Here is a 20848-nt window from a genome sequence, read left to right on the forward strand (position 1 = left end):
TAGCTACTTGGGAGGCTGAGGCAGGAGAATCACTTGAACCCAGGAAGCGGAGGTTGCAGTGAGCCAAGATGGTGCCACTGCACTCCAGCCTGGCCACAGAGCAAGAGTCCATGTCAAAAAATAATCATAATAAATAAATAAAATAAAAATAAAAATACAAAAATTAGCCGGGTGTGGTGGCAGGCCCCTGTAATCCCGGCTACTCCGGAGGCTGAGGCAGGAGAACTGCTTGACCCCCAGAGGTGGAGGTTGCAGTGAGCCGAGATTGTACCACTGCACTCCAGCCTGGGCAGCAAAGGCTGCCCATCTCAAAAAAAAAAAAAAAAACACAAAAACATTGAGCTCAGTTTCCTCAATGAAAAAAGAAGCATATACCTAACCTACCTTCCTTGCTAGGCACTGAGAAGGGCCAATAAAATTATGCTTATAAAACTTAGTATTTTAATGTAAGAAAACACCCCCCTCACACACAAACACATTTCCTCCCACCAAACAACCCCCACAAGCTTGGAATCAGTCATCCTGGGTAATGGATGACTAGATGTGGGCCATGGAGGTATCTGACAGAAGAAAGGTGACTAAATCAGGACAGAACTTGACTCAAAACTAAATTCTAAACAAAATATTTTTATCCTACAAAACAGCTCAATGAGCCACTCCCCCCAGCTAATCCTCCACCTTTCATAGAGGTCATCCGGCCACAGTGGCTAGACCTGGGCACACGCAGGGACAGAGCAAAACAGAAGAGGGGCCTATGGCACTATCTGGATGAAGAAGGAAACTCATGTGCGCTATTTTTCTGATGACCCTAGGCTTGTATTATTAGAAAAGTGCTTTCCTTCCTAGGACTTCTCCTTCCAAGGCCTATACTCAGTTAAGAGAGAGGCTGAAAAGAGATGTTGCCTGGCCTTAGATTAACTGAGGTGCTGTTGTATGCACGCTGCTAATGGATCATTAAAAAAGCTGGGAGTCAGAAAAATCACATCCATGTCTTTGAACGGCTCCTGCTGTCCCAGCAGCCTAGCCGGCTGGCAGAACTAACTACTGAGCACCAACTCCAGGAAGAAAAGGAGCAAACAGAAGAAGGCCAACCCAGCTTGCTGTTTTTTGGCTGAGTAGGGAATTGACACAGACCACCTCCGGCTCCTGTCTGGAAGTTTCGAGATCAGAGAGCTTCAGGCACAGCTGGCTTCACAGCTGCGCCATTTGGAGCATTGGGCTCATTAATATTCATGAGCCATCCCCACCAATCGGCAGAGCGGATGCCATTAGCTTAGCATCTGTCGGGTTTTTGTGAGGGTTGCACATGGAGTTTTTTTCCCCTTTTAAATGAACTTCTAACATTTTGGATTTGCCTCTGTAGGTTTTCTATCCTCGCCTTGCTCTGCTGCATCATATAAAGGAGAGACCCAGGGGAGGCGGGCAGGAAAGAGGGATGAATACCAGCCAGGGCTTTGCATCTGCCTGTTGACAAACTTTATTTCTCTTTCAGCACCTGGCACCTCAGACAGACTGCGAGGATGGAAGCAGCATCAGGTAAATTATACCTAACAAGGTTCACGCCCAGAACTGTGAGAAGAGTTGGATCCCAGCTCTTTGGAAGACAATCCTTCCTCCAGTGGTGAACTTGAGCTGCACACACAATGCAGAAGGGCTACAGAGCACAGTTCTGAAGCATTATTTCCACACTGATAAATTCATGATTTATGAAAGGAACTACTGCCAGCCCTCACTCCCTCCTTCTCTGCTACAGCTTGTTAGAACTTGTTAGACACAAATTGCAACAACAATCTTAAATACTTGCATTTTATTTCAGGCCAAAGACCCTCCACTCTGAACTAAATGCCATGACAGTCCCACAGCATAGGCTGGTAGTAAAAGAGCCCACAGACAAGGTAGGATAGCCAGAGGAGGGAGGAGTGGGCGACAGGGAGAAGGATCACACACACAAACCTAAGAGTAGAGCAATACAGAATGCCTGTGGCACTCGGCTCCCACCAGCTCTGGCTCTCAGTGGAGATGAAGAATGGCAGCAGAAGGACAGAATGCCTCATTGTCTGAAGGAGAGCGTGTTGTTCCTCATCTCCATCCCCAGAGCCCTCTCTTTCAGGCAGGCAGAAACAAAGCCCTTGCACCCCACTGCACTGCGCAACACAGCAGAGATGCTGGCGGCGGAAGCTCTGGAGGCAGGGAGCTGTTACCAAAGGAGAAGAAAAGGATTCCAAAAAGAAAGGAGCCCACTCTAACCCTGTAGCAAAGATAGCCACATCTCCGCTTTATAACCAGAAGAGACAGTAACAGCCCCAGACAGCCTTTCCCAAAATAAAGGCCCCTGGGCTGTTACTGTTCCCTCTGGCTGTAGCCAGCCACTTCTCTCTCATGCATGACCATGAGCTGTTGTGCAGGTCTCAGGCTCCACTCAGCCAGGATAAGGTCTCGGGACATAAATCCCCAGCAGGAGGAGTCACAGCACCAGTTCCATTCAGTGGTATCAGTGAAAGAAAAAGCAAGGAGGTGGGAAAGTAAATATTCATCCCCCTGTCCATGCAAGGAGGTAGGCAAGAGGCCAGCCTCCCAGAAACAAAGTGCTCTAGGGCTACAGCAAAAACTGAAGCCAGCCAAGATGGGGATACAACATAACCACTCCTGTTGGGATGATGTTCAATATGGCAGCTTAGAATTTGCCACATACAGGTCCCCAAAACAGGTCACCTGAGGAGATACTCCTGGTCCTACATACAAATGACCTGCAGAAACTCAGATCCCAGGAGAGTAATATGAGGTTCTGTTCAAAATCAACAGCCCCTGTGTCTTATGTTTAACTTACAAACATCTGCACAGTATTTGTTCCCATGGAAGAGGCATAAGGGGCTGTTATGACTGACCTCTGTCGATCAGCCCAAGCAGAGGCGACTAGAAGACACTAAGCAGCCCAGCCTCCCACATACCTGCCCTGTGCCCAGTCCCACCTGAGTAAGTCTCCTGGCCCGCATCTTCTCTGACCATCTCAGAGCAGAACCCAGAGCTCACTTTTCCAAAACTGTTTCTAACTGACCAGGGTCCAAAGGCACACCATGGTCCCCTCCCACAGCCCTCCTCACAGACTGAAGAGTGGAGGTTCCCTCTTTGGGTCTTCCAAAATCACAGCATAATGGTGAGAGGGGTGGGAGAGTGGGACTTTCCAAGGAAGGAACCTCAGAGTCAACAACTGGAGCCCACACTTCTAAATGGTCCTTTTCTTCACTGGGAGGCGGTGAGGGAGAGTTCCTCCTACCCGATCTTGGAAGAAAGCAGCAACTGGAAAAGAGTGGGAAAGGGAAAAGAAAGGTATGAACAGCTTGGGTAACATAGGGAGACTCCGTCTCGACAAAAAAAAATAAATTAGCCAGGGATGTTGGCATGTGCCTGTAATCCCAACTACTCAGGAAGCTGAGGCCAGAAGACTGCTTGAGCCTGGGAGGTCAAGGCTGCAGTGAGTTATGATTACACCACTGCACTTCAGCCTGGGCAACAGAGTGAGACTCCGTCTCAGAAAAAAAAGAGTATGAACATATAAACAAAAATGAATGGAAAGGGAAGTCTCTCTGAGCCTATTCTGACTCAGGAGGCTGCCCGATTAAAAAAAAAAAAATGGCTGGGCATGGTGAATTATTTGAGTCTGGGAGGTGGAGACCAGCCTGGGCAACCTGGTGAAACCCTATCTCAATTTAAAAAAATAAAAAGAGGCTGGGCGCGGTGGCTCACACCTGTAACCCCAGCACTTTGGGAGGCCGAGGTGGGCGGATCACGAGGTCAGGAGATCGAGACCATCCTGGCTAACACGGTGAAACCCCATCTCTACTAAAAATACAAAAAAAATTAGCCGGGCATGGTGGCGGGCACCTATAGTCCCAGCTACTCGGGAGGCTGAGGCAGGAGAATGGCGTGAACCCAGAAGGCGGAGCTTGCAGTGAGCTGAATCGCGCCACTGCACTCCAGCCTGGGCAACACAGCAAGACTCTATCTCAAAAAAAAAAAAAAAATGGCCAGGTGCGATGGCTCACACCTGTAATCCCAGCACTTTGGGAGGCTGAGACGGGTGGATCACCTGAGGTCAGGAGTTCGAGACCAGCCTGGCCAACATGGCGAAACCCTATCTCTACTAAAAATACAAAAACTTAGCTGGGTGTGGTGTCGGGTGCCTGTAATCCCAGCTACTAGGGAGGCTGAGGCAGAAGAATTGCTTGAACCTGGGTGGCGGAGGTTGCAGTGAGCTGAGATCGTGCCACTGCATTCCAGCCTGGGTAACAGAGCAAGACTCTGTCTCAAAAAAAAAAAAAAAAAAAAAAAAAAAAAAAAACAGATAAATGCATGCAAGTGAATGGATAAACAAAATGTGGTATATAGCGCCATATAAATGGACTGTTATTTAGCCATAAAAATGGGGGAAAAAAAGAGAAAAAAAAAGTAATGAAGTAATGACACATGATAAAATACAAATGAACCTTGAAAACATTGTTAGATGAAAAAAGCCAGTTACAAAAGACCACAAATCATATGACTCCATTTGTGTAAATGTCCAAAATAGACAAATGCATAGACAGAGAAAGTAGACTAGTGGTTGCCAGGAGCTGGGGGGGAGGGAAGGACAGGGGAGTCACTACTCATGGGTACAGGGTTTCTTTCGGGGTGATGAAAATGTTCTAAAATTGACTGTGGTGGCTGACAGTTATACAACCCTGTGACTATATTAAAAACTACTGAACTGTATCTAAAAAGGTAAACTTTATGGCAGGTAAATTGTATGTCAATAAAGCTATTAGGCCAGGCACAGTGGCTCACGCCAGTAATCCTAGCACTTTGGGAGGCAGAGGCAGGCGGATCACCTAAGGTCAGGTGTTTGAGACCAGCCTGGCCAACATGACAAAATCCCGTCTCTACTAAAAATACAAAACTTAGCCAGGTGTGGTGGCACTTGCCTGTAATCCCAGCTACTCGGGAAGCTGAGGCAGGAGAATTGCTTGAACCCAGGAGGCAGAGGTTGCAGGAGAATCACTTGAACCCAGGAGGCAGAGGTTGCAGTGAGCTGAGATCACGCCACTGCACTCCAGCCTGGGCGAAAGAGTGAGCGTCCGTCTCCACACAAAAAAATAAATAAATAAAAAGGGAGGGAGGAGGAATAAAAAACCGAATAAATGAGAAAGCTTTCCCTTCTTTCTCCCCAGGTTTCAGTAGGAGCCCCTGCTACCCAGTGGTGGGTTAACACAGACCCACCTGGATAGAAAGCCACGCACCCAAAGAACAAGAAAGGCTGTGAAAGGCTACCAATGCTATGACATTACTTTCCCTAACAAATGGACACCTCTCTGGTCTAGGTTATAGCAAACCTAGCCCCTGCTATCTCAAAGAGTACTCCAGTTACCTCTTAGGGTGGTCTCCTTTAGCCAGGTGAGAAGAGCTCTGCCTCTCTTCCTGGGCCCAGCCACAGTTTGACATAGCATATCGAAGAATGGCATCAGACACAGTCATGGTACTTCGGCCCTGGACACAGGCTTCTATCTCAGGCACCGAGAGCTGGCTTTGCAGGAAGAGGTGCAACTGGCTGTCTGACAGGAGAACCACACTCTGCAGGACCCTGGGGAAAACACAGGTAGCACGACACAGAGCATCATCCTGAGGAACTGCTCTCCATTCCCCATCCTCTGAAGAACTTCTGGCTACCTGAGCAGGGAGCTCTATCCTGCCTGGCACATTCCTCCACCCCTGCTTCCTCCCTCGGTGGCCAGCACCAGCCGTTCTGTCCACTCACTTTTCAAGGAAGTGCTGCAGACCTTGTCGTCGCTTCTCAATGAACTCATCTGAGGTGCTGAAGAAGGTTGACTTCCCAGGAAGTTCAGGAACAGGCCTGTGTAGCCACATGATATAACATCCATGATAAGTGTAACATCTAAGATAGTCATTCTAGCCTCTGATCAAGGAAATCCCCTTGAAAAGAGGCCTAATCAATACAAATAGCTATTTTTTTTTTTTTTTGAGATGGAGTCTCACTCTATCGCCCAGGCTGGAGTGTAGTGGTACAATCTCGGCTTACTGCAACCTCAGCCTCCCAAGTAACTGGGATTACAGGTGCAGGCCACCACACTCAGCTAATTTTTTGTATTTTTAGTAGAGACGGGGTTTCACCATGTTAGCCAGGATGGTCTTGATCTCCTGACCTCGTGATCCCTGACCGCCTCAGCCTCCCAAAGTGCTGGGATTACAGGCGTGAGCCACCGTGCCTGGCCCCAATTAGCTTTTAATAAGGGGTGGTGCTAACATTGACTGCATGCCAAGTGTCAAGCCAGACTGTGCTAAATGTTTTATAAACATGATTTCATTTAGTCATCCCAAAACTCTGTGAGAAAGGTATTAACTCACTTCAGATCAGAGAAGTTAAGTAAATTTCTCACTGTTACACAGCTGGTAAGCAGCAAAGCTCATATCAGAACCAGATTTATGACTATAAAACCCATGCTGATACATTATTTTTGTCTGTTTGATTTTAGAGACAAGGTATTGCTTTCCAAGCTGCCGTCTCCAGGTTGCTCAGGCTGGAGCGCAGTAGCATAATTGTGAGCATAGCTCACCGCAGCCTCAAATTCCTGGGATCAAGTAATCCTCCTGCATCAGCCTCCAGAATAACTATGACTACAGGCACGTGCCACTGTGTGCACCTAATTTATTTATTTATTTACTTATGTATCTGTAGAGACAGAGTATTGGTCTGTTGCCCAGGCTGGTCTCAAACTCCTGGCCTCAAGTGATCTTCCTTCCTTAATCTCCCAAAGCACTGGAATTACATGTGTGAGCCACAAAGCCGAGCCACACTATGTTGTTTATGAAACCCACTCCCGGCTTGGTGCCATGGTTCATGCCTGTAATCCTGGCACTTTGGGAGGCCGAGGTGGGCAGATCACTTGAGCTCAGGAGTTCAAGACCACCTTGGGCGACATGGTGAAACCTCATCTCTCCTTAAAAAAAAAAAAAACAGCCGGGCGCGGTGGCTCACACCTGTAATCCCAGCACTTTGGGAGGCCAAGGCGGGTGGGGTTCATGAGGTCAGAAGATCGAGACCATCCTGGCTAACACGGTGAAACCCCGTCTCACTAAAAATAGAAAAAACTAGCCGGGCGTGGTGGCGGGCACCTGTAGTCCCAGCTACTCGGGAGGCTGAGGCAGGAGAATGGCGTGAACCCGGGAGGCGGAGCTTGCAGTGAGCTGAGATCTTGCCATTGCACTCCAGCCTGGGCAACAAGAGTGAAACTCTGTCTCAAAAAAAAAAAATTAAAAAAACAAATAAAAATAAAAATACATAATTAGCAGGACATGGTGGCACATGCCTGTAATCCCCAGCTACTCGGGAGGCTGAGGCATGGGAATTGTTTAAACCTGTGAGGCGGTGGTTGCAGTGAGCCAAGATCAAGCCATTGCACTCCAGCCTGGGCAACAAGAGTGAAACTCCATCTCAAAAAAAAAAAAAAAAAAGAGAAAAGAAAAGAAAATTAGTAGGGCGTGGTGGTGTACCCCTGTAATCCCAGCTACTCAGGAGGCTGAGGAAGGAGAAACACTTGAACCTGGGAGGTTGAGGTTGCAGTGAGCCGAGATCACACCACTGCAAACACTCCAGCCTGCATGACGGGACAGAAGCAAGACTCCATCTCAAAAAAAAAAATAAAGGCCGGGCGCAGTGGCTCACACCTGTAATCCCAGCACTTTGGGAGGACAAGGCGGGTAGATCATGAGGTCAGGAGTTGGAGACCAGCCTGACCAAAATGGTGAAACCCCGTCTCTACTAAAAATACAAAAATTAGCCAGCCATGGTGGTGCACACCTGTAATCCCAACTGCTCAGGAGGCTGAGGCAGGAGAATCCCTTGAACCTGGGAGGTGCAGTGAGCCGAGATCGCACCACTACACTCTAGCCTGGGTGACAGAGCAAGACTCCGCCTCAAAAAATAAAAAAAAAAAGAAATCCACACCCACCATCAGCTATTATTTTTAAAAAGGAAGAAACTGGAGTGGGATGCAGTGGCTCACAACTGTAATCCCAACAACTTGGGAGACTGAGGCAGGAGGATCACTTGAGGCCAAGGAGTTTGAGAGACCAGCCTGGGCAACAAAGTGAGACCTTTCTCTACAAAAAATACAAAAATTAGCTGAGCATGGTGGCACATACCTGTAGTCCCAGCTACTTGGGAGGCTGAAGTGGGAGAATCCCTTGACCCCAGGCGTTTGAGGCTGCTGAGGCTCACATTTTTTTTGTAGTTGTTGTTGTTGTTTTTGAGACAGTCTCGCTCTGTCACCAGGCTGGAGTGCAGTGGCACAATCTCAGCTCACTGCAACCTCTGCCTCCCAGGTTCAAGCAATTCTCTGCCTCAGCCTCCTGAGTAGCTGGGATTACAGGCGCCCACCACCACACCCGGCTAATTTTTTGTATTTTTAGTAGAGATGGGTTTCACCAAGACCATTGTGGCCAGGCTGGTCTTGAACTCCTGACCTCGTGATCCACCTGCCTCAGCCTCCCAAAGTGCTGGGCGTGAGCCACCGCGACCAGCAGAGTCTCACATAGCTAAGCTCCATCTCAAAAAAAAAAAAAGAAAAGAAAAACAAAACAGAAAAAACAGGCCAGGCTGGAGGATATAGGATTTGTCAGGGGAACGGAGTTTCACTTGGTTCATTAGGGCCTGCCCCAGGACAACAGCCTCATCAGTTCCACATGTTAACTGACTTGGTCACTCAACCGGCCACCTATCACCACTGAGTAGTCAGTGGCCATCCTACAGCAAAATCACTGCTGTAATTCTCTCCACTTTCAGGAATTGTTTGGCAGGTGGGTGTGAGGAGTAAATAATAACTGCCTTCCCTAGGCTCTCATATGTCTCTGGAAAAGGACCTCTGTATTAAAAGGGAAAAAAAAATCATTATTTTTACATGTGGAGTGGATGGAAACACTATCTGTCAAATAAGTCCAGGTGCTTAAAATTTTCTGATAAGCAGATTTAAACTGTTTAAAATGTTAGCTGTATATTTGTTGAGCTCTAGACATATATGCATATAAAGAAAGAAAAATATTTTTGATGTTAGTTTGGCTTTGTTAGGTAAAAATACTCGAAATTAGATTCTACTTTTTTCACTGACTTGAAAGTATGATTTAAGAACATATATCTGGCCGGGTGCAGTGGCTCACGCCTGTAATCCCAGCACTTTGGGAGGCCGAGGCAGGCGGATTGCCTGAGGTCGGGAGTTCGAGACCAGCCTGGCTAGCATGGTAAAACCCTGTCACTACTAAAAACACAAAAATTAGCTGGGCGTAGGGGTAGGCACCTGTAATCCCAGCTACTCGGGAAGCTGAGGCAGGAGAATCTCTTGAGGCAGAGGTAGCAGTGAGCCGAGATCACACCACTGTACTCCAGCCTGGGCAACAGAGTGAGACTCTGTCTCCAAAAAAAAAAAAAAAAAAAAAAAAGAAAAAAGAAAAAAGGCGGAGCATGGTGGCTCACGTCTGTAATCCCAGCACTTTGGGAGGCCAGGGCAGGTGGATCACCAGGTCAGTTCAAGACCAGCCTGGCCAGGCTGGGTGTGGTGGCTCACACCTGTAATCCTAGCACTTAGGGAGGCCAAGATGGGTGGATTGCCTGAGCTCAGGAGTTCGAGACCAGCCTGGGCAACATGGTAAAACCCCGTCTCTACTAAAATATAAAAAAAGTCAGCCGGGTGTGGTGGCAGGCGCCTGTAATCCCAGCTACTCGGAAGGCTGAGGCACGAGAATTGCTTGAGCCTGGGAGGTGGAGGGTGTCACTGCACTCCAGCCTGGGCAACAAAGTGAAACTCTGTCTCAAAAAAAAAAAAAAAAAAAAGCAAAAAAAAAACCCAGCCTGGCCAAGATGGTAAAACCCTGTCTCCACTAAAAATACAAAAACTTAGCTGGGCATGGTGGTGAGCCCCTGTAATTCCAGCTACTCGGGAGGCTGAGGCAGAGAACTGCTTGAACCCGGGAGGCGGAGGTTGCAGTAAGACGAGACTGTACCACTGCACTCCAGCCTGGGCAACAGAGCGAGACTCCATCTCAAAAAAAAAAAAAAGCCTGGGCATGGTGCCTCACGCCTGTAATCCTAGCAACTTTGGGAGGCTGAGGCAGGCGGATCACCTGAGGTCGGGAGTTCAAGACTAGCCTGACCAACATGGAGAAACCCCATCTCTACTAAAAATACAAAATTAGCCGGGAGTGGTGGCGCATGCCTGTGATCCCAGCTACTCAGGAGGCTAAGGCAGGAGAACCTCTTGAACCCGGGAGGTGGAGGTTGCGGTGAGCCGAGATCGCACCCGGGCAACAAGAGCAAAACTCAGTCTCAAAAAAAGAAAAAGAACATATTTCCCAGCCAGGAGTGGTGGCTCACGCCTGTAATCCCAGCACTTTGGGAGGCCGAGACGGGTGGATCACTTGAGTCCAGGAGTTTGAGACCAGCCTGGCCAACACGGAGAAACCCCATCTCTACTAAAAATATAAAAATTAGGCAGGCATAGTGGCGGGCACCTGTAATCCCAGCTACTTGGGAGGCTGAGGCAGAGAGAATTGCTTCAACCTGGGAGGTGGAGGTTGCAGTGAGATGAGATCATGCAGTTGCACTCCAGCCTAGGCAACAGAGCAAGACTCCATCTCAAAAAAAAAAAAAACATTATTTCCCAGCTGGGTCTGGTGGCTCACACCTGTAATCCCAACAATTTGGAAGGCCAAAGCAGGAGGACTGCTTGAGCCCAGGAGTTCAAGACCACCCTAGTAACATAGGGAGACCCCCATCTCTACAAAAATATTTTCCAAATTAGGCAAGTGTGGTGGCATGCACCTGTAGTCCCAGCCACTCGGGAAGCTGGGGTGGGAGGATTGCTAGAACCCAGGAGGTTGAGGCTGCAGTGAGCCATGATCACACCACTGCACTCCAGCCTCCGTAACAAAGCAAGACCCTATGTCAAAAAAAAAAACCCAAAAAACAAAAAAAGAAACAATATATTTCCCAATTTCCTTAGTGCCTGGTATGTTGCAAGTTCTCTTCATTGTCAACTCCAGTTCCTACATAAGCACCCAAAAAGCCAGTCACAGACCCAAGAAGGAAGCAAGAGCAAACTCACACCAAACCAGCATTTCTCTGTAGCTGCTTTCTCAGCCACACGAACTCACGGTAGCGGCGCCGCACACAGGAAGTCTTGGCAGTAAAGGCTTTGCTGTTGGTCTATACATGAAAGCACATGAAGCACATGAAAAGGGTTTAGTGGAAAAAGACAAGTTCACATGAGCTCCCTATCATTGCTTTCACTAAGGAGCCATGCCATCAGGCCAGAGACCTGATCAGGTCCCCAACTAGAACAAGGTGCCACCAGGCAGCCCAAAAGCAACTCAAAGACATACCTCAAGCTCTCTTTCCTTTCCTCCCTCCCTTTTTTCTAAGTCTTCTGTCTTGGGTCCACCAGATACACTCAAAAATAGGTTACACCTTGACCTGGGTGGTGGCTCACGCCTATAATCCCAGCACTTTGGGAGGCCAAGGAGGGTGGATCACTTGAGGTCAGCAGTTCAAAACCAGCCTGGCCAACATGATGAAACCCCGTCTCTACTAAAAAAATATATATTCAAAATTAGCTGGGCGTGGTGGCACATGCCTGTAATCCCAGCTACTTGGGAGGCTGAGGCAGGAGAATCACTTAAACCTGGGAGGCGGAGGTTGCAGTAAGCCGAGATCACCCCACTGCACTCCAGCCTAGGCAACAAGAGCAAAACTCCATCTCAAAAAAAAAAAAAAAAAGGTTACACCTCAGTACAAGCCCCTCAGCCCTGCAGAGCGCTGACCCCAATACAGAAGCTTGATATACTCACATGAAGGAATATCTTATAATCCACATAAGAGTTCCAGGAGCCCTCATTCTGCACTCGGGGGTCCTGAACACGCACTGTAATCACCTCCTGTAGGTAAGAAAAGCTCCCTCAGCTTCAGCCACACAGCAAGGCAGCTCTGACAACACAGGTTGCTAGATTTTTCCACCCAACACCAACTTTCATTTATTCAATTCAACTTTCATTCACTCAATTCAGTCACTCAATTCAACAAATTTTTACTGAGCCCCACTATGTGTCAGACACTGTTCTAGGCACTGGGGATAAAGCATGAACAAGAGACGTAAGTCCCTGCCCCCATGAAGCTTACATTCCAGTATATTCCAATCAAAGGAAAATTTAGTCAGAATGGAACCCCATTTCCTAGGAATGCCTCTGCTATTGATTTCTTTCTCCTGACTTTATTCTGAGTTCATCAGAACCACCAAAGTAATACTGCAGGTAATGATTAATGATTTGCATCTCTGTGTCCTCTTTCCTCCTAAATCCCCTCTCCAACTTTTACCCACCTGTTCTCTGGAGACCACACTCTTACCTCCTGTTCTTGGTTCTCCGACATCCTACACGAAAAGCCCATTGGAAGGAAACATCTGATGAGGGACAGAGGATACAGGATCAAGGTTAGTATGCCTCTGTTCTTATCATTCTTTACCAGGGAAAACCCTGAAAGTTTTTAATAGACCCCTGTGGGGAAACCCAGGCAACACTTTTTGTTCTTGTAAAACTTAAGAGGAAGCAAAAAAAAATCCCCATTAGCTCAATGCCAAGCTAAAAGGCCCTGGGGGATTTGCCTCCCTTCTCAGACCAGGCCCTCAACTAGGCCACCTCTCCCCAAAGCGTGTTGGAGTCTACAGAAAGTTTGTCACACACAGCCAGAACAGGCGGGTCCAGATGTAAAACTTTTGCCTTGAAGAATGCAGGCACAACAGGGTCTGGTGAGCACTCACATCACTGCATTTTTTTTTTTTTTGAGACGGAGTTTCACTCTTGTTGCCCAGGCTGGAGTGCAACGGCACAATCTCGGCTCACCGCGACCTCTGCCTCCTGGGTTCAAGCAATTCTCCTGCCTCAGTCTCCCGAGTAGCTGGGATTACAGGCACGTGCCACCACACCCGGCTAATTTTGTATTTTTAGTAGAGACGGGGTTTCTCCATGTTGGTCAGGCTGGTCTCGAACTCCTGACCTCAGGTAATCCGCCCTCCTCGGCCTCCTAAAGTGCCGGGATTACAGGCGTGAGCCACCGTGCCCTGCCAGATCACAGCTTTGAAATTGAGCCTAACAGCGCCCCCTCCCGGCTGTTTAGAGACAACCAAGTCCCCACAAACACCAATGCTTCTGCATTTCTCCCAGTCTCACTAACAATCAGTCAACTCCCCACAGGTGAATCATAGAGCTAGTGCACTCCAAGGAGCACCTGAGTGGGTTGCCCAGTTGGGACCTTCCCCTTATCCAATCCATACTCCGGAACCCGAGCCAACTGTTCTAATTACTTCCTCTCCTGACATGCCATCCGGTTTCTACTTCTGCCCAAGCACCGCACAGCTGCACAGGTCGACTCAGGATGCGTTCTGCTCCTTTGTAAAGATTCATTAAAGCCTCAGCCCCTGATTTTCCCCAATGTGGCAGTTTACATGTATAGCGACATCACCCACTCCGACAAGGGGACCATGAAGGCTGCAGCACAGGGTTACTCAAGTCCAGTGGGGCCCATGATGTCACCTTCTGTTAAAATACAGCACTAATCTTGTTACTTCTAGAACTATTCCAACAGCATCCACCCTGGCTGCCACCTCCACCCCCTTCTCTCTTAAGAGAGAAACAATAAGGTTTAATTTCCTTTTCCAATTTACCTTGAAATGAAAACTGACTTCAGCCAATATGTACTGCCAACAAATGATCCAGGCTGGCTCCTGGGAAAACAAGACTATCTCTAATATCTCTAAGCCCTCCCTCTCCTCCCCCCCATACCCATTCACATACCCACTCATTTTTACAGTGCCACAATTAATTTTAAACACATTCTCTTATTAGTTCTGCCTTACCATTAGAAGACTGTGTAATGAGTTTCCTTCTATTTTATGTTTTGCTAACACAAGGCTAACATTTCAAAAGAAGGGGAACTCATTTACACCATGAAATTAGCAAAGCAAACTGCTTTTTCAATTCTCTCCAATATACCAGAAGTATCTCCACAGACAAACACTGCATGCAGAAATGAAGCTGCATGGTCCATGACAAAATTGGGCTACACAATATTGAGCAAACCCAAGGTTTTGTGATTTCAGTACCATCTTAAATGGTATTCTTGCTGACAATCTGATTTTTATCTGATGCAGCCACCACCTCCAAGGGGTCCTGAACTGAAAGGTGGGAAATTCCAATTCCATAACAACCCTTATTAATCCATATTAATATTCCAGATATCAGTCAAATGTCTGAGACCAAAAAGAGCAGACCTATTTGCTGTGAACAATGAACCTCCTTAAGTGTTTTTTTCTCTTCTCTTTGCAGGCATTGGGATAAACTGCCAGCACAGGAGCAGAGAGTTAAATATTCTGAAGTGTCTTTAAACAAAACTAACAATGGGAAAGACGATAACAAGGAAATCACAGTCATCCACTCAGTGGAGCTCATACATCTTTTGTGCCTTGAAAAAGGTTTGTCAAATTCAGGACCATAATTTAGGAACGAAATGATCATCATACCCTTGGTCTCAGGAAGAGTTTGCACAGGGCCCTGCACTACCTTCATGAAGAAATTCTTCTTTCCTTTGGGGTCAATACCACTCAGAAACAAATAGCTATGAACTGGCTTTTAAAAAACCTCCCGACACCAGCCTGGCCAACATAATGAAACTCCATCTCTACTAAAAATACAAAAAATTATCTGGGCGTGGTGGCAGGCGCCTGTAATCCCAGCTACTTGGGAGACTGAAGCAGGAGAATCGCTTGAACCCGGGAGGCGGAGGTTGCAGTGAGCCGAGATCGCGCCACTGCACTCCAGCCCAGTTGACAGTGCAAGACTCCGTTGTCAAAAAAAAAAAAACAAAAAACAAAAAACCTCCAGATGGGCCGGGTGCGGTGGCTCATGTCTGTAATCCCAGCACTTTGGGAGGCCGAGGCGGGCGAAATACGAGGTCAAGAGATTGAGACCATCCTGGCCAACATGGTGAAACCCCTTCTTTACTAAAAATACAAAAATTAGCTGGGCATGGTGGCGCATGCCTGTAGTCCCAGCTACTCGGGAGACTGAGGCAGGAGAATCAGTTGAACCCAGGAGGTGGAGGTTGCAGTGAGCGGAGATCGCGCCACTGCACTCCAGCCTGGCAACAGAATGAGACTCCGTCTCAAAAAAAAAAAAAAAAAAAAAAAAGAAAGTTTCAGTTGTAACTGTCCGTAAAAATAGTGGGCCAGCCCAGTGGCTCACACATGTAATCCAACACTTTGGGAAGCTGAAGCGGGCAGAACACTTGAGGCCAGGAGTTCAAGAACAGCCTGGCCAACACGGCAAAACTCTGTCTCTACTAAAAATACAAAAATTAGCTGGGCATGGTGGCGCAGGCCTGTACTCCCAGCTACTCGGGAGACTGAGGCATGAGAATCACTGGAACCTAGGAGGCGGAGGCTGCAGTGAGCCAAGATCACACCACTGCACTCCAGCCTGGGCGACAGAGCGAGACCCTGTCTCAAAAAAAAACAAACACTGGAACAAATACAAAAACCTAGACACCAAGTAGTAATTTCTAGCAACCACTATTCTCCATTAGATTCCTCCCCACAGATACCACTCCTCAAAAGAAAAAGCTCAGTTCTGCCTCTGGAGAAGCAGCAGGAAGTTCCTAACTCTAGTTCTCTGATCTGGGAGATGGATCTGTACGTCATCCAAATAAGGCTAAAGTCAGTGACCATAGCTAGTTACATAACTTAGTGTTAACTACATTTCCTGGGCCCTTTCAACCACATCTGAAGTTTCCGTTACTGTCTTCACCTGTACCAGCACCAGTAGCTCTGGTGAGTACCCGATTGTTTGCTGTTTACAAAGTAGATTCATCGTAAAGCTTTCTAATATAGTAACAATGCAAGGCTTTAGTCTCACCATTTATTTTCTCTCCCATTTAAACAACTTCAAGAGACAGGTTAAGAAACAAATCAGGTGATAAAAGTAGATGGAACTACTGAGACTACTGTTCCTTCTTACTCAATCTTGAGACTTTAGTGCCAGATGGCAGAGAGCAATTCAAAAAGCTCTCCCTCCAATTATAAATATCACAGGTACTAAATAGAGGAAGCTCCCAGTTCTGACCAAGCTCTGTGTAATCTCAACCAAGCAGTTATGCTCCATCTTTTTGTCCATCTCTAACCGACTCCTTTCACTTGGAAAGTAAGTAACAAAGGCGACCACAATCACCGCAAGTCTCCCGTGTCCACGTAAAATACTCGCCATTGCCCCCAGTCTTAGCCATTTAAGTAAATGTCCCCAGAGTCTTTTACTACGGCCACTCCTCCTCCATTCTCAACAAACTAGGACCGAAAGGGCCACATGGTCCTTCTTTCTTTCCGATTAAGCTTGGGGAGTAAGAAGTGAAAGATATACTTTGAAGGTAAACTGAAAAGCCAGGTTTCCTTTCTGGGATCCCGAGCAAGCCCTTGCCTTAATCCCGGGTTTAGGAGACCCTCCCTAGGATGTAAAGCGATGCCACCATCCCGAGTGCCACTACTGAAGCTCAAGCCCACGCCCCCTCACAGGAGAGCAGCACCCACTCCCCGGGGCCCCGCCCACGCCCTCTCACCTGAGAACAGCACCAGCTCCCCACAGCGACACTGCCCGCGCCCCACCATATAGCCAGATCACGGCTTCTCCTTCCGGGTGAGTCGCCGGTGCCCCGGTGCACGACGGGAGACGCCCCAATCCCGGGTGCCCGGGACGCCCCGCCCCTACAGGCCCGGGCTCTTAGTGGGATTCCCGCTTCCGAACAGCGCGGCTCCGCTGGCCAAGGCCCCGGACTGGAGTCGGGATCCCCCCTCCACTCACTTGGGACGCTAGAGAGTGGACGCAGGTGCCGGGTGAGGGACGGTGAATGGATATCCAATCTGGGGCCGCGTTCCGCCCACTGTCAGGGGAAGCCAATCAGCGGCCAGGGGGCGTCAGCGACGGTCAGCCAGTGGGTCCCGGGAGCCTCAGAGGGGTGTGAGGGGGTTGTTACTCTTGTTCCCGCTATGCGAGGGATAGTCTGCAGTGTGGGAGGTTCGGGGCTTTAGGAAGCCCACATCCCTAGATCCTCACTAAGTCCCGAGAGCCACCATTTGAACCTCGTAGTTTGCTGTTCCCCAGCGGAGCTATCAAGGGGACTCCGATTCAGATTCGTAAAGCCACGGACCGATTGTCAGAATGAAAGTCAGACTCGAGAGGGTCCGGCGACTCAGATTGCTCACACCGAAACAAACTCGAAGCAATATCATGCAGCTAGGGAGCAAGAGAAAGCCGTTCAATGTGTTGAAGGCTTTTGCGGTGGTCTTTTAACAACTTATTTAAAGATAATTTCAGCAAGCCTAACGCGGTGGCTCACGCCTGTAATCCCAATACTATTAGGGAGGCCGAGGCGGGAGGATCACTTGAGGCCAGGCTTGAGACACGCCCTACCAACTTAGGGAGACCCTCGCCTCTGCAAAAAATTTTAAAAATTAGCTGGGCATGGTGGCACGCGCCTGTAGTCCCAGCTACTCAGGAGGCTGAAACAGGAGGATGGCTTGAACCCAGGGGTTCGAGGCTGCAGTGAGCCCTGATCACTGCAGAGCAAGACCCTGTCTGAAAAAAAGAGAGAGAGCTAAAAGGAAGAAAAGAAAGAAAAGAAAGGCGCCGGGCACAGTGCCTCACGCCTGTACTTCCACCACTTTGGGAGGCGGAGGCAGGTGGATTACCTGAGGTCAGGAGATCGAGACCAGCCTGGCCAACATGGTGAAACCCCGTCTCTACTAAAACTACAAAAATTAGCTGGATGTGGTCATGGGCACCTGTAATCCCAGCTATTCAGGAGACTGACGCAGGGGGGTTGCTTGAACCCAGGAATTGGAGGTTGCAGTGAGCGAAGATCGTGCCATTACACTCCAGCCTGGGAGACTCCATTGTAAAAAATAAATAAATAAATAAATAAAAAGGAAGATAGCTGGATTCTCATATGTGCTTCCCCTTTCTCTGTTGTGCTCTGTTGTTTTGGTACATTAAGAAAATTCAGCCTTACATAGATATGTAGTTGAGAAAAGGAAGAGTATTTTTAGCCTTCTCAAACAATTCTGAATACTCTTCTTTGATACTACCCAAATTCAACAAATGGTAACTTTTCTTTGTTTTTTTGAGACAGGGTCCTGCTTTGTTGCCCAGGCTGGAGTGCAGTGGCAGGATCACAGCTCACTGCAGCCTCAACCTCCAGGGCTCAAGCCATCCTCCCTCCTCAGCCCTTGGAGCTGCTGGGACTGCAGGCATGTGCCACCATACTCGGTTAATTTTTTAAATTTTTATACAGATAGGGTCTCCCTATGTGGCCGAGACTGGAAGTGTTTATTTATTTATTTATTTATTTTTTAAGTACACACCACCTTGGAGATGGAGTCATTTCTTAAAGGTTAAGTGCGATAGGGAGTTTGAAGCCATTTAGAAAATACTGGTACAGAGTTATGCAGATCAGCCAATGTTGATGCATTTATTCAATGTAAAAAAAAATCACATTTATTAAATTCATCACTGATCTCATCAGGAAAGTCTCAAGAAACTGCCTACTGACTAGCTGGGATTACAGGCATGCGCCACCATGCCCTGCTAATTTTTGTATTTTTAGTAGACATGGGGTTTCACCATATTGGTCAGGCTGGTCTTGAACTCCTGACCTCATGATCCACCCGCCTTGGCTTCCCAAAGTGCTTGGATTACAGGCATGAGCCACTGTGCCTGGCCTCACATGTCTTAATATTAAGACAGCCTCAACCTCCTGGGCTCAAGTGATCCTGCCACCCAAGCCTCCTAAGTAGCTGGGACCACAGGTGTGTGCCACCATGCCCGACTAATTTTTTATTATTATTTGTTTAGATGAGGTCTCACTATGTTGCCCCGCCTGGTCTTGAACTCTCAAGAGATTGAGACCATCTGGTGGCGTGTGATTGTAATCCCAGCTAGTCGGGAGGCTGAGGCAGGAGAATCACTTAAACCCGGGAGGCAGAGGCTTCAGTGAGCCAAGATCATGCCACTGCACTCCAGCCTAGTGACAAAGCGAGACTCCGTCTCAAAAAAAAAAAAAAAAAAAAAGAATGGTATACAGCACAAAGGCAGTGATGGCCCTCTCCACCTTGAAACACCCATATAAGAGCCAGAATTTACTAACACACTAAATATGATATATCTGAAACTGTTGTCCTGTAATATACAGTTTAGGAAAATGATGACATTTAAATAGAGACCTCAGGGAACATGATGGCTGAACTTCAATATTAGAAGAAACATGTGAAAGAAAGATTAGGCTTACTGTGTGGCTACAGATGCCAGAATTAGGGAAAATAGGTGGCATCTCCATGGGGAGCAGAATTCAGCTCAATACAAGGAATTAGAGATGGCAGCATTTTATGTAGACAGAAATATGGTTTGGGAGTTAGACAGAAATGAGATTAAATCAATCAAGAATTTATGGCCAGGCATGGTGGCTCATATCTGTAATCCCAGCACTTTGGGAGGCCGAGACAGGTCAAGGCCTGCTTGAGCCCAGGAGTTCCAGACCAGCCTGGACAATGTGACAAGACTCTCTGTCTCTACAAAATAGAAAAAATTAGCCGAGTAAGGTGAGGCTCAAAGCTACTCAGGAGGCTGAGGGGGAAAGAGTACTTGGGCCTGGGAAGTTGAAACTGCAGTGAACCGTGATTGCACTACTGCACTTCAGCCTAGGAGACAGAGTAACATCCTGTCTCAAAAAAAAAAAAAAAAAAAATAGGCTGGGTGTGGTGGCTCACACTTGTAATGCCAGCACTTTGGGAGGCTGCAACGGGGGGATCACAAGGTTAGGAGTTCAAGATCAGCCTGAAAACTCAGTGAAACCCCGTCTCTACCAAAAATACAAAAATTAAGATTGGGCGCGGTGGTTCACACCTGTAATCCCAGCACTTTGGCAGGCGGAGGCAGTGGGACCACTTGAGGTCAGGAGTTCGAGACCAGTCTGGCCAACATGGTGAAACTGCCCTCTACTAAAATTACAAAAATTAGCCAGGCACGGTGGCGGGCGACTGTAAACCCAGCTACTCAGGAGACTGAGGCTGGATAATTGCTTGAACCCGGGAGGTGGAGGTTGCAGTGAGCTGAGATCTCACCACTGCCCTCCAGCCTGGGTGACAGAGCAAGACTCAGTCTCGGGAAACAAAAAAAGTAGCTAGGCATGGTGGTAGGCACCTGTAATCCCAGCTACTTGGGAGACCGAGGCTGGATAATTGCTTGAACCCGGGAGGTGGAGGTTGCAGTGAGCCAAGATCATGCCACTGCACTCCAGCCTGGGTGACAGAGTTAGACTCCGTCTCAAAAAATAATAATAAATAAAAATAAATAAAATACAATAAAAAATAAACCAGGCGTGGTGGCTCACGCCTGTAAGCCTTGCACTTTGGCAGGTTGAGGAGGGTGGATTGCCGGAACTCAGGAGTTCAAGACCAGGCTGGGCAACACGGTGAAGCCCCCGTCTCTACTAAAATACAAAAAAAATTAGCTATGCATGGTGGTGTGCACTTGTAATACCAGTTACTTGGGAGGCCGAGGCAGGAGAATTGCATGAACCCGAGAGGCGGAGGTTGCAGTGGGCCGAGATCTTGCCATTGCACTCCAGCCTGGGCGACAGTGCAAGACTCCGCCTCAGAAAAAAAAAAAAAAAGCACTTATTAATAGTAGCTAATTGTCATTACAACTAATTTTCTCATCA

General features: G+C 47.8%; 1 protein-coding gene across 4 annotated transcripts; it reads right to left on the reverse strand.

The window, feature by feature from the left end:
- Positions 1 to 1792: 1792 nt before the first annotated feature.
- On the reverse strand, positions 1793 to 17033 carry SNX11 (sorting nexin 11). Of its 4 annotated transcripts, none has more exons than XM_063655687.1 (8): positions 16694 to 16929; positions 13755 to 13814; positions 12440 to 12494; positions 11887 to 11973; positions 11145 to 11245; positions 5789 to 5884; positions 5402 to 5614; positions 1793 to 3297 (listed from the first exon to the last, which is right to left on the reverse strand). In XM_063655687.1, exons 3-8 carry the CDS (start codon positions 12479 to 12481, stop codon positions 3027 to 3029), a joined length of 810 nt encoding a protein of 269 aa, XP_063511757.1. In that variant the 5' UTR covers positions 12482 to 12494; positions 13755 to 13814; positions 16694 to 16929; the 3' UTR covers positions 1793 to 3026. The 4 variants fall into 4 exon arrangements, with proteins under 4 accessions (XP_063511757.1, XP_054311980.2, XP_063511758.1 ...); XM_054456006.2 differs by lacking the exon at positions 13755 to 13814 and adding an exon at positions 4959 to 5115 and having other exon boundaries at positions 3186 to 3297; XM_054456005.2 differs by lacking the exon at positions 13755 to 13814 and having other exon boundaries at positions 16694 to 17033.
- Positions 17034 to 20848: the final 3815 nt, after the last annotated feature.

This window comes from Pongo pygmaeus, chromosome 19 (genome assembly GCF_028885625.2).
Source record: "Pongo pygmaeus isolate AG05252 chromosome 19, NHGRI_mPonPyg2-v2.0_pri, whole genome shotgun sequence".
Lineage (NCBI taxonomy): Eukaryota > Metazoa > Chordata > Mammalia > Primates > Hominidae > Pongo > Pongo pygmaeus.

Bases quoted from the DNA above. Each gene is read 5' to 3' on its own strand.
- SNX11 (XM_054456005.2), bottom strand. From the start codon at position 12,481: ATGGGCTTTTCGTGTAGGATGTCGGAGAACCAAGAACAGGAG. The intron at 5,885-11,144 runs GTGAGTTTGCTC...GTGGCTACACAG, and splicing joins CAGAGAAATGCTGGTTTGGT to GCCTGTTCCTGAACTTCCTG. The intron at 3,298-5,401 runs GTAACTGGAGTA...ACTCTTTTCCAG, and splicing joins AAAGGAGACCACCCTAAGAG to TTGCTGCTTTCTTCCAAGAT.